Here is a 13,484-nt window from a genome sequence, read left to right as displayed (position 1 = left end):
ATTAAAACTCAAAGTTTTCAAGCCTTTTTAATTTTTTTTTTTTTTTTTTATCATTCTATTCCTTCTTTTTAGATGGTGCCCATGCACCATTCCATAAACTTTATCTTTTTCCCTGCAAAACCCACAAACGGCAGAAGTAATAGGAGAGATTTTTCACTGCGATCGTTACACGAGACAGTCATATCGGAATTATTTTCAACCAACCTTCTCTAGGAGCCGTCCACATCGGAATTGACTAAGCAAAATGTGACATACGCATTTACAGGGAGCATTTTTGCTCACCACCATTTAGTGTGGTGTATGCTCATCACCCTATTTATCACAGTTAGATGAGTTTGAATTTCAATATTCGTGTAGTGGATAGGCACAAATCTCAAAATTCAAACTTATCTAACGGTAATAAATAGGGTGGTGAGCATACACCATATTAAATAGTGATGAGCAAAAATGCTATGGGCGATTACATCTAGAAACGCGTAGTCAAAGACAGGCATGGAGATTAGTCAAGCCTAAAATTTGGTACATAAACTTTGACTTGAAGAATTCCAAGGAAGCAATGTTTCATTAAGAAATATAGCTAATCAATTAAGCTAGGCTGAAAAATTGGTGCTTTTGCAATGGCAATGGCTTTTTCTGTGCGGATGCTTTTGTTCTCCTCATTGTTTTTGCTACCAATTTCTGTGTTTTCGCAAAATAATGGAAGAGTAGCAGTTGGAAATTATTTAACTGCAACTACAAGTAACTCCTCATCATGGCTTTCTCCATCCGGTGATTTCGCGTTTGGATTTTTGCCCCTTGGAGGTAATGATCTTTTCTTGCTTTCAATATGGTACGCCAAAATCCAAAACAAAACCGTAGTTTGGCATGCATATGAGGATAACAACACCATAGTTGCACCTAAGGGATCCACTTTGAACTTGAATGCCAGCAGTGGACTAGTTCTTAACGATCCTCACGGTGGGGAGATATGGAAATCCGAAACAACCTTCGGGGTTGTTGTAAACGGGGTCATGAATGACAACGGAAACTTTGTTCTTCAAGACAAAAACTCGGGGAGCTTATGGGAGGCCTTCAACAATCCTACAGACACCATTTTGCCTGGACAGACAATTGAGAGAAATGGGAAGCTTTCGTCTAGACAATCGGAGAGTAACTACACGAAGGGGCGGTTCCAGCTGCGCTTGCAAGATGATGGAAACCTCGTGCTCAACACCATAAACTTGCCAACAGATTTTGCCAACGAGCAGTACTTTGCCACGGACAGAACAGCGGGGACTCTGGAAGGTAGTGAAGGTAAACAATTGGTGTTCAACAACTCAGGGGACATGTTTGTTTTGGGAGAAAATGGTGGAAGATTCATTCTCACAACGGCAGGAGTCTCCCGGGTGAGGGACAGCTACATAAGGGCAACTCTTGATTTTGATGGGATTTTCACGCTATACTCTTACCCGAAAAATTTCACTGGAATTGCAAGCTGGAGTCCCCTGTGGTATAAGCCGGATGATATTTGCCAAGCACTTATGGAAAGCATGGGCGTTGGTGTTTGCGGATACAACAGTGTCTGTAAGATGAATCAAGATCACAGGCCAACCTGCCAATGCCCGAGAGGGTTTTCTTTTCTTGATCTCAATGACTTATACCGAGGCTGTAAACCCGATTTTATACAAGGCTGTGAAGGAGATGAGGTACAAAGTCCCAGAAAAGATTTGTATGATATCGAATTGCAGACAAATACTGATTGGCCAACCTCAGATTATGTGCGGCTAAAACCTTTTACCGTGGAGAAGTGCAAAGAGTCTTGCTTTCAAGATTGTTTGTGCGCTGTTGCTGTTTTCAGGAATGAAAGCTGCTGGAAAAAGAAGTTACCTCTCTCAAACGGGAGAGTGCAGTTAGATCTTAATTCACAGACCTTCATCAAAGTCCGAAAGGCTCCAGTGCCAATTCCTCCTCCAACACCAATTCCAGATGATAAAGAGAAGAGCAAGACCACTGTTATAGGTGTACTATTAGGTACCTCCATCTTTGTTAATGTTGCTGCTCTCTGTCTCGGTTTTTTCTTCATATTCCGGAACAAACCGGTAAGATCTAGTACCGATCTTGTTTTGGACTCGAATTTGCGCTCTTTTAGCTATGAAGAGCTACGAGAAGCTACAAATGGATTCGAGGAAGAATTAGGAAAGGGTGCTTTTGGAGTGGTTTTCAAAGGGGTGATGCAAATTGGTTCTTGTGTCGAAGTGGCGGTGAAGAAGCTACGCTATGTTATGCAAGATGCCGAGAAGGAGTTTAAAACAGAACTGAATGTAATTGGTAAGACGCATCATAAGAATCTGGTTCGTCTTTTCGGATATTGTGACGAGGGGCAACAGAAATTGCTAGTTTATGAGTTCTTGAGCAATGGCACACTGGCAAGCTTTCTTTTTTCTGAGATCAAACCAAGTTGGAAACAGCGAATTGAAATCGCTTATGGCATTGCGAAAGGGCTTTTGTACTTGCATGAAGAGTGCAGCACGCAGATTATCCATTGTGACATAAAGCCGCAGAACATACTTCTCGATGATTATTACACTCCTCGGATTTCTGATTTTGGATTGGCAAAACTTTTGATGATGAATCAGAGCCAGACTCATACCGCTATCCGAGGAACAAAAGGTTATGTTGCACCTGAGTGGTTCAGGAACTTGCCAATCACTACCAAAGTTGATGTGTACAGCTTTGGTGTTGTGCTGCTGGAGATTATTTGTTGTAGGCGAAATGTTGACGTGGAAGGTAACTGCGAAGAGAGAGCAATTTTAACGGATTGGGTTTATGATTGCTACGTTGGAGGAGTATTAGATGCTGTTGTAGATCATGAAGTTGAGGCCTTGGGTGATCGAGCGACACTGGAAAAGTTTGTGATGGTTGGGATTTGGTGCATTCAGGAAGACCCTTCTCTTAGGCCTACTATGAGGAGGGTTGTGCAGATGTTTGAAGCAGTTGTCGAAGTGCATGTTCCACCATGTCCATCTCCATATACCAGAGCAGGCTGAAGCCGCCATTAGTTGTATCGCAGCCAAGGTATAATTTACTGTCACAGTAGTAGCTAGCTTGTTTCCTATTTGTCAAACTATCTTTAGTCTACCGACTTGTAGTTTTGTAGTGTGATGATTTAGATCACAACCGTTGAAAGAATGCTTTATGTATGTAACTCTTGTTTATGATCTTTTATGAATGATAAAGTGACTCTTATATCTACACTTTGATTTGGTTTTGCTGCTACCAATTTGCTTATACTCTACGCAAGCAGACGACACTTACTTCATTGGAATCCTCCTAAAAGAACAAATGAATAGAGGCCATCAATTAGACCTCAAAAAAAATAAGTCACAAGTGAGACACCTCGAATCTTCTCCCTTCTTCTCCAACACAACAAACTCTAGATCTGCAAGACTGCAACAACCTTTGTTCTCCCTCTAACCAGCCTATCTCTAATTCTCTGCCACTCCTCCCCCTTCCAGCCTCCCCTCTTCGCTTCCCCTCGACCGCGCCTCTGGCGCCCCTTTTTCGTGCCTTCTCTCCTCCACTGGTGCTCTAAGCACCTGTTCTCCCCACCATTTTATGGGCAACCATTTTTCATGACTTTGTTGGAGCCTCCTCCCCAAAATCGAGATCTTCCTTCCTCCCAAGGGATTTTCTCTTGAATTGGGGATTGATATGTGGCTTTGGGTTGGTTTCTTGGTTGTTACGGGTCAGATCCCCCTTCTTTTGCTTGATTTTCAGGGTGGATTTCTCTGTAACAATTTGTGGTGGCGCCGCCTTACCTTGCTTGGCTAGCGGTTGCCGCAGATCTCCCTAGATGCAAGTCTTGGTGGTCTTGGCTACAGTTTCCTAATTCTCACTGTGGAAATGAGCAACTGGTGGATTTCGTTCTCAAAGTAGGGTAGGTTTACTGTAGGGTGGTTGTTTGTACCGCAACTAGGAGTGATGTCTCGCCTAGCGAGTATGTAGCCTCGCTTATCAACGATGGCATGATGTGGTCTCACTTTTGGCGATGATATTGCGTGTTCTTGATTCAGGTATGTTACCTCTGCCGGTTTTGTGACATTGGTGCTTGTGGTAATCATTTAGGAGATTACTCTTTATGCTTGTTTGTGCAAATTATCTTCATATCAATGAATTGGTCACTGTAAAAAAGATGAATATAAGCTCTTATTGAAACACTCTTCTATATATACAATCCATTTGCTAATATCTGCATTATACAGATTGTTAGATTAGAGTTAATTAACCCGGAATTGTCTCCCTAATTTATTATAGGAATGAAAATTTTGAACTTTAATTGTGTAATATTCCTACCTAAATAAGGATTGATGTAATTTGAGGTTCCAACAGAGTTTTATTATAGCACACCCCTATTATCTACACTAAAGAGGTAGGGAAGTGAGCTTAGTCTTGCTAGCAATAATGTGGTTTAAATTTGCTTTTGGCGAGAGTCGAACCTAGGACTTGTCACTTTCAAGTGAAGAAGAATACCACCAGATCGTAATACTAGGTGGCACTGCTCACTACTAATTAACATCAAATTAACATCAAATTAACATCAATACGCAACCACGTGTGCAATCCAATAAGTGTGATTTTTATATAATAATAAGGCCTCAAAGCAATTAGTAGTTGAATGCGGACACCCGGAAGAAGAACGAACCCCTTCTTTGATGGTTTAGACATAAGGGGATTTAAAAAGTTTCCGAAGGACAGTCTTCAACACCCTTCTTTGTGTGTTTTGGACAAAGGGCTGGTTTCTCCATAATCTTGACACCTTGGAGTCGAAGTACGAATCGTGCTGTCAGCTGCTTTGAAGAGGAAGAGTTTTTTTCCTGTTGGCCGAGTGCCTTCCCTTTGCCAAAAAAATCCAAACCAAGTTATAGTGCGAGGAAGAAGATTTGAAGAACTTTCCGATTTTTCCATTAAGTATGCGACCCCAATCCTTGAAGAAGACATCTAAGACTTGCCAAAACGTATTTTTGTGAAATTTTCTAGACCAAGAAAATCCCTAAAACGTGCCTACAACCTAACTGATGCCCTATCCCTTTATGTCCAAGGTTTTGTTTTGCTTTGGGATAGTGTCTAGACCCTAAACCCTATATATATGAGACCGGCAGCCGGTGGAAGGACCATACGAGGGAGAAGTCGGAAACCGCGGAGAAATATTGGGAGTTTCGGAGGAGTCAAATTCATTAAAGGTTTTAATTTCTTCTCTTATGTTTTTGCTTACGAAAATTGTCACGGCTCAGTATCTTCTTTTTACTAGGGCATGGTGCAACCCTCCCTAGTATGACAGTCTATTGATTATATATCTCTACAATGTTGTATTCTTAATAATCGTGAAGCAATTCTAGGTTAATTAAGGGTTAAATTCTAGGTTAGAAGATGCGTACTTCAAGGTTAAACTTCATCAATCTGCCAGAATGACCTCGTGCTCGACATGCTAAATTAGGCGTGATCTTGTGCACTTGCCATTACAGTTTGTTGTCAGATTGATCTATATCTCTATTTCTTCCAATATATCTAAAACACACAAGTTTTTGGCATCGTTGCAGGATTGTGTGCTTTATTTTGAATTAAATTTTATGATAATTTCACTGACAGTTTTTATGTTTTCCGGTATATCATAGCAAATGCTCCTATGAGTACCTTAAGCCAGAGGAGGAGCTAGAAGAAGAACAAGAGGAGATCGATGGCGTCACAACCTGCTGCTGCTCCCCCTCGTACCTTAAAGGACTACTTGATGCCAACATTCGACTGTCGATCATGCATTGTTATACCGGAGGTACAAGGTTCATTTCAATTGGACCTTGAATGGATTCAGATGTTGCCTACCTTTTACGGGATGTCTGACGAAAATCCATACCTACACATTACGAGTTCATGACTTATGTAAGATTATCGGAATCAACCAAGTCAACCAAGAGGTTGTGAGATTGAAACTGTTCCCTACTTCGCTGAAAGATAGAGCCAAGTCATGGCTCTACTCTTTGCCGCCCGAATCCATCCACTCTTGGGAGCAACTAGCACAGAAATTCCTCGAGAAATACTTTCCCTGGCATAAAATTATCCAACTGAGGAGAGAATTCATGAACTTTGCTCAGAGAGAGCAAGAACCGTTTCAAAAAGCTTGGGACAGATTTGAGAAAATATTATACAAGTGTCCGGATCATGGCGTTACTGACTCGATGCCGGTGTATTGTTTCTACGAGGGACTCAAACTTCCAGAGAAAAGAATGGTTGATTCAGCTTGTGGAGGTACATTAATGAATAAAACGCGGCAGGAGGCGTTTGACCTTTTTGACTCACTTGCAATGACCAGCGGTGGGGGAACGAAGGAACTTCAAAGACAGGTGTGGATGATGTAGATTATAGTACTGGATTAGTTGATAAAATGTCAAGTTTTGGAAAATAAACTCGAGACACTCATGCGTGATCATGGCATCCCTCCATCAAGCCAGCAAGTCTGCCAAATGTTCTGACCCTACTCATCCGAGGGAGCTGTGTCCTTATAGTGCATCGTTCCCAGAGTTCAACCAGGAGCAAAATGATCCTTATTCAAATAATGCTTACAATCTTGGCTGGAAAAATCCTCTAACTTTTACCTCGAACCAACAAAAAGCTAGTCATTCACCACTCGAAGATCTGTGTGCTCAAGTAGAGCAGACCACTCAACAAATACAAAATACAGTGCAAGCTTCCATCAGCAAATTCCCCAGCCAACCTGAAATAAATTTCGAGTCCAAAACAATTTCGGGTTCAAATTTGCATTCTTTTAGCTATGAAGAGATTCGAGAAGCTATAAACGGATTCAAGGAAGAACTAGGACAAGGTGGTTTTGGAGTTATTGACAAAGGGGTACTGCAAATTTATTCCGTGTCGAATTAGTGGCGGTGAAGAAGCTAAATTATGTACTACATGCATTGAGAAGGAATTTATGACAGAATTGAATGCACTTGGTCAGACACATCACAAGAATCTGGTTTGCCTTTTCGGATATTGTGATGAGGGGCAACACAGATTACTAGTTTATGAATTCTTGAGCAATGGCCCATTAACAAGCTTTCTTTTCGCTGATGTGAAACCGAGTTGGACACAATGAATTGAAATTGCTCATGGAGTTGCCAGAGCACTTCTTTACTTGCATGAAGAGTGCAGCACGCAAATTATCCATTGTGATATAAAGCCAGAGAACATACTTCAATGATTATTACAATGCTAGGAACTCTGATCTTGGATTGGCAATTTTCACGATGAATCAGAACCAGATTCATACTGCCATTCGAGGAACAAAAGGTAATATTGCACCTGAGTGGTTTCATATGTTGCCAATCACTACCAAAGTTGACGTGTACAGCTTCGGCGTTGTACTGCTAGAGATCATTTTTTGCAAGAGAAGCGCTGATATGGAAAATAACTGCAAAGAGAAAGCAAATTTCAGAGATTGGGTGTACAATTGCTACGTTAATGGAGAATTATATGTTGTAGTAGATTATGAACCCCAGACCTTTCTTGAACGATGGAAACTGCAAAATTTCGTGATGGCTGCATTTTGGTGCATTCAAGAAGACCCGTCTCTTAGGCCTACTATGAGGAAGGTTGTGCAGATGCTTGAAGGAAAAGTGGAAGTACAAGTTCCACCGTATCCATTCCCCTATACCAGAACTGGTTGAAACCGGCGTTATTTGCATTACATCCAAACTGAGGGTTATTAATATTTTGTTAATGGACTAATTCGTGGTTTTGCTCTCCAAGTCTCGCTTTAGTTTAGATATATTGTTAAGAATTATAAAGTTTGCTATGAAACTGTGTGTTTGCGTAAGCGATTGGTATTGATGAAGTTTATGGCCTCTCTTTTACTGTTTAGCATTCTCGCCACCGTCTCTACTCCATAGTCTTCTCTCTGTAGGAAGGGGGCTTTGAATTATGATCCTTTTTATTGGCAAAAACTTGTTGAATATAGTTTTTAGCCGCGAGCGCGACTCCATGCACACTGGTTAGTGTAGGAGACTTAGAATTCAAATTGAACATCTGCAGTCTGTGACGACCTCGTCTTCACTGCTTTGTGAAAACAACGGCCATGGCTGTAATTTGTAGCTGCTAATGACAATTCTAGACTTCGGTGAAGAAAGTTGAGGTTTCACCATAAAACCAATTGGCAATACGAGGAGTAACCCAACTTACTTATAAGTCCGTGCAAGGTCCCTCAGATAGAAAGAATGCTTTCTGTATTTCATTACTCAACGAGGAAGTAATTACAATTGAGTATATATACACTTTGCTAAATAAGCTTAGTGACTAATAACACTAGATTAACCCACTAACACAATGATTAGTTACAAAACAATTGAACAGAATTACAGTTATCCAAACTATGATATTCAAGTATGAGGTGTCCCTTTACCCTCCTCCTATCAACGTGTGATTCATTCTCAACACGCCCCCTCAACTGCGGCGAATTTTCAAGCCTAACATGTGGACAACAGAGTATTGATCTTCTCGAAACAAAATGACCTCATCTTTTAATTTGTATGTTACTCTTTTTCTTTAAGAACTCAAAACACACGGATTTGGTCTTATTGAAGCATATGGCCTTCCCTGATCGTTTGGCATCTTTTGTTGGCTAAATTTTTATTCTCCACGATAAAACTCGTGAAATAACCATTGTACCGGCCTTCCGAAAAAATGTACAAGTGTTTCTTATCGAAGCATAATGGTCTCATATTTTAATTTTCAATTACTCTTTCTCCTTATTAACGCTTAACACACAAATTTAATATTATCGAAATGTCTTCCCTCTTTTGGCATTTTTGTGGTCCATATATATTTTGCATCTTTTGTTTGACCAGTAGGTATTATCTGTGGAAAAAATGGAAATTACAGTTGTACCCTCTTAAACAAACACTTAAATTTGGTCTTATCGAAGCATAATGGCCTTCCCTCTTTTGACATCTTTTGTTGGTTCAACATTTATTCTTTGTGGCAAACTCATGAAATTACTGTCGTACGAGCCCCCAGGAAAAAAAAAGAGGGGCACAGATTTGTCTTATCGAAACATAGTGGCCTCATATTTTAATTTTCTCTTTATGAACGCATAACAACCAAATTTAATCTTATCGAAACGTCTTCTCTCTTTTGGCATTTTTGTGGTCTATTATGCAATGTTGTAAAAAACGCCTTGGAACCGAGGCGATTTTGTGCAAAAAGGCTGGAAAAATCAAGGTGGCTCTAGGCGGTGCTAGGCGGCTGGGTGGTTTTTTTTGTTTTTTTTTTTGTGAAATTTGTTTAAAGTCTAAGTTATAATTATACCTTGAAATTTTGTTAATTTTATAGAATAGGTGTGTTGTGTATTAACTTAAATTCCGGGATGCTAAAGATAAGTATTTTACATTACTAAATTTCCTTATTTTCCTCTTATTTTTCATTTTATGTTGTTTTAAATTGTGAACTTGTTGTACATGTGTCATCCTACAATACTCCTCACTATGGTTATATGGCATATATGCTTAATGTGTTTTTAAATTTGGACTTGTTGGATACTCTTTTTGAATTTTATCATTCTTTTATTATCTTATTCATGGATTTCATACAAGTATAATTTTTTGTAAGTGTCAATATGCACTTATTTACAAGATATACAAGAAATTTACATCAATCCGCCTAGGCCGCCTAGGTGCCGCCTAGGCCGCCTAGGTGCCGCCTAGGCCGCCTAGGTGCCGCCTAGGCACTAACCTGCCGCCCGACTAGCGCCTAACGTTTTCTAGAACCTTGCTATTATGTATTTTGGCATCTTTCATTGGAGCAGTTGGTATTATCTGTGAAAAAAATCGTGAATCTACAATTTTACCCTTTTGAAAAAAATGCATAGATTTGGTCTTATCGAAACAAAATGGCCTCAGATTTTAGTTTTTATGTTAATCATTTTTCTTATGAATTCAAAATACACAAATTTGATCTTACCGAAACATAATGGCCTTCCCTCTTTTGGCAATGGCTCCTTTCATTGTTTCTATCTTCATTCGCCGCGGGAAAACTCGTGAAGCTCCTATTGTACAGGCCTCCCAAAAAAAATGCATAAATTTGTGTTATCAAAACATAATGGCCTTTTTATTTTCAGTTACACTTTCTCCTCATAAACTCATGACGCACAGATTTAATCTTATCGAAACATCTTCCTTCTTTTGGCATCTTTTGTGGTCCATAATGTAACGCCCCAACCTGAAAATTTTATTTCAAAAAATAATTGCGGTGATAGGCTAAAGTTAAACTCTTTCTTATTTATTAATCACAATTCTTTTATTTAATTCTTAGTTACTTACAAAATCTATAACCCAAATTATTTAACAAAAACATAAAGTTAATTTTTTTTAAAATTATTCACCCAATTCCTTTTCTTAGACAAATTTTCAACAAAAGATTAATCTCGGTTATTTTAAGACTGCATCTAACTCCCGTTAGCCTGCCTACGTACCCTTGAACGAGATCAAGCATTTCGTAGTTCACAATTCATTTCTAATCCATTCTCGGAAATATTCAAGTAGCGAAAATATTCAATATTGATCTTTAACAATCGAATCACATTGAATGAATATTAATTATGGATTTAAAATATCGAATTATGTGTAAAAAGGCAATATCGGCTCACTGGCCACGTGCCACAGCACGCGCCGTCGCAGGTGGTGGTTTCCAACGAATGGAAACTCAATTTTCCGACTAACACTAAAAACTACCAAATTTTACAAGCAAGTAGAGTTCAATGAGATGAACAACTTTCATACTTGGGCCGAAGTCCAATTTGGGCTAGAAACCTCTGAAATCGCCCACTAACCGTCGGAACACTAGAATTGGGTGTGCTTTGATTCAACCTCCATACTCGATCTGACGCCTCCTCCACTACTTGGGCTTTGTTCCTGAGGTTGAGGGGAGTCTCCGTTTTTCCCCAAATCTACCCCTAAATTCCTTCTAATTTTGGGTGAAAATGAAAGAGAGAGTGGCAAGATGATGATTGGGTATGGTAAATCGGTATAATTCGTTGGAAATCCGATGGAAAACCATCGGAAAAGATGGAGGAAACAGGTCGGGTTGCACAGGTCAAGGGGAACCCGATTTTCCCCTTCCTTTTCTCCTTCCCTCATTTCCCTCCTTTCTTCTCTTCCCATTGGCCCATCCACTTTCTCTCCCTCCCCCATTTGGCCAACCTCCCCTCCTTTTCTTTCCGGAAGCTCTTCTCTCCCCCCTTTCTCTTGCTATCATCCAGCAGTTTCTATTATTATTTTTATTATTTTTAATCCCAGCCATCCATCTCTTTCTTTTCTCCATCACAGCCGTCCATGTGGCACTTCTAAATTTTATGGAGCATTCCAGATTATGGTTAAATGACCATTTCGCCCATAACTTCGTTCGTTAATAACTCCTTCGTTATAACTCTAAATTACGTTCCGTTTGTGCCTACGTGTTTGTATCGTCGAGTACTATGCAAATACGCCAAAAGAATAGGTCATACATCTCTCTAAACAATGGTTAACGGAAATCAAAACCCTTGCCTCTAGGAGCATTTTCGTCAATTCACTCTTTTAAAATTAATAAAATCGTAAAAGTAGGGACGAATTGTCACACACGGTGTATTGGCATCTTTCGTTAAAGCAGTAGGTATTATCTATGAACAATCTCGTGAAATTATGTTTGTACCCTCTTGAAAAAATGCATAGATTTGATCTTATCGAAACAAAATGACCTCAGATTTTAATTTTTCTGTTACTCTTTTTCCTTATTAACTCAACGGATTTCGTCTTATCGAAATATAAGGACCTTCCCTCTTTTGGCATCTTTCGTTGGTTCAATCTTTATTTCAATGAAAAAATTCATGGAATTACTGTTATACTGGCCTTCCAAAAAAGAACCCTTCGATTTGATCTTATCGAAACATAATGACCTTATATTTTAATTTTTCGGTTACTCCTCTTTAACTCATAACGCATGGATTTAATCTTATTGAAACGTCTTTCCTCTTTTGTCATCTTTTGTGGTCCACTGTATATTTTGGCATCTTCCATTTGAGCAGTGAGTATTGTCTGTGAAAAAACTTGTAAAATTATAGTTGTGGCCTCTTGAAAAAATGCATAGATTTGGTCTTATCGAAACTAAATAGCCTTAGATTTTAATATATCTATTACTCTATTTTCTTCTGAACTCAAAACCACGAATTAAGTCTTATCGAAACATAACGGCATTCCATCCTTTGGCATCTTTCGTTGGTTCAATATTTGTTCTCCGTTGCAAAACTCGTGTAATTACCATTGTACCAGCCTCCCAAAAAAATACATATTTGTATTGTCGAAAAATAAAGGTCTTATATTTTAATTTTCAATTACTCTTTTTCCTTATGAATTCATGACGCGCATAAATTTAATCTTATTGAGATGTCTTTCCTCTTTTGACATCTTTTGTGGTCCACTATGTATATTGGCATCTTTGATTAGTCATACCCATCCTGGAAAAACTTGTGAAAAGACCATTGTACCCTAAGAAATTATCTAAACCTCTTTATATAACCCAATAGTGTGAAAGCTAAGATGAACAAAGAAAACAATCGACCCTTGAAGTAATTTTCCTTGTGTACTCGCTCAACTGTTATCTTTTATACAATTGAGTTTCGATCGCAATTCTTTTCACCCTCCAACTTCTCAAGTTTTCACTTCGATCAATCACATCATGGATTCATTCACAATCACCATCACCCTCACCCTCACCTATGAGGAAGTCATGCCTAATGATGCCAGTCCACAGTATGTTGCCCCTTCAATTGTTGATATCCCAGAGTCCAGTTATGCCGAGGAAGTGGACCGTCCGTCAGACAATGACGAAAACGTTTCCCTTGATGATGAGAACAATATTTCTCATCTGGAAGATGATGAACAGATTCAAAGGCTGCCTCAAGGAGAAACGGATTGTGACGATTCCATTGTGCCGTTGGATCACCGGAATAGGACCACTATGGTTGTGGGTCATCATGATTACCATGCAAGTAGTTCAAATCCATGCCATGAGTCAATCATAGCTAAAAAAAAGCGAGCTCGGGCAATGGGTGCTGCTGCTGCTGCTGCTGCTGCTGCTGCTGCTGCTGCTGCTGTGCCTGATGCAGTAGCAGCTGTGCCTGATTACGGCGGAGGAAGTGACGACTGTGTGGTGTCATCTGATCACCGGAATGAAACCACTGTGGCAGTGGCTCAGTCTCAGCATCCTGATCCTGGTGCTAGTACTTCCAGACGCCCAGGCCATGTGTCGCCGCGAGAAATGAAGAGAAGAGCATGTGCGATGAAATAGTGTCACTGCTGCAGCTGAACCTGATTCCGGCTGAAGGCGTGGTGACGAGGCGGCTGTTGAGAATGAAGAGAAGAAGGAAGGAGCCGGTGAAGCGGATTTGGAGGTGATTGACGTAGAGTGACAGTGAGATAGAGTACTGA

At 39.8% G+C, this 13,484-nt stretch overlaps 1 protein-coding gene across 2 annotated transcripts; it reads left to right on the top strand.

Moving 5' to 3' along the window:
- The first annotated feature begins 511 nt into the window (after positions 1–511).
- Positions 512–7,887, top strand: LOC137716082 (G-type lectin S-receptor-like serine/threonine-protein kinase RLK1). 2 transcript variants are annotated; one of them, XM_088691768.1, is made up of 2 exons: positions 512–4,052; positions 5,652–7,887. In XM_088691768.1, the coding sequence occupies exon 1, from the start codon at positions 618–620 to the stop codon at positions 3,024–3,026; it is 2,409 nt and encodes an 802-aa protein (XP_088547894.1). In that variant the 5' UTR covers positions 512–617; the 3' UTR covers positions 3,027–4,052; positions 5,652–7,887. The 2 variants fall into 2 exon arrangements, 1 of the variants encoding a protein (XP_088547894.1); XR_015961096.1 differs by lacking the exon at positions 512–4,052 and adding an exon at positions 4,060–5,219.
- The last annotated feature ends 5,597 nt before the right edge of the window (positions 7,888–13,484 follow it).

Source organism: Pyrus communis, chromosome 3 (assembly GCF_041283825.1).
Source record: "Pyrus communis isolate YQ-2024b chromosome 3, ASM4128382v1, whole genome shotgun sequence".
NCBI lineage: Eukaryota > Viridiplantae > Streptophyta > Magnoliopsida > Rosales > Rosaceae > Pyrus > Pyrus communis.
The sequence above is the reverse complement of the archived record's forward strand: the minus strand, read 5'-3'. Positions and strand labels throughout refer to the sequence as shown.

Excerpts from the sequence above, each read along its gene's own strand:
- LOC137716082 (XM_088691768.1), top strand. The coding sequence starts at position 618 with ATGGCAATGGCTTTTTCTGTGCGGATGCTTTTGTTCTCCTCATTGTTT.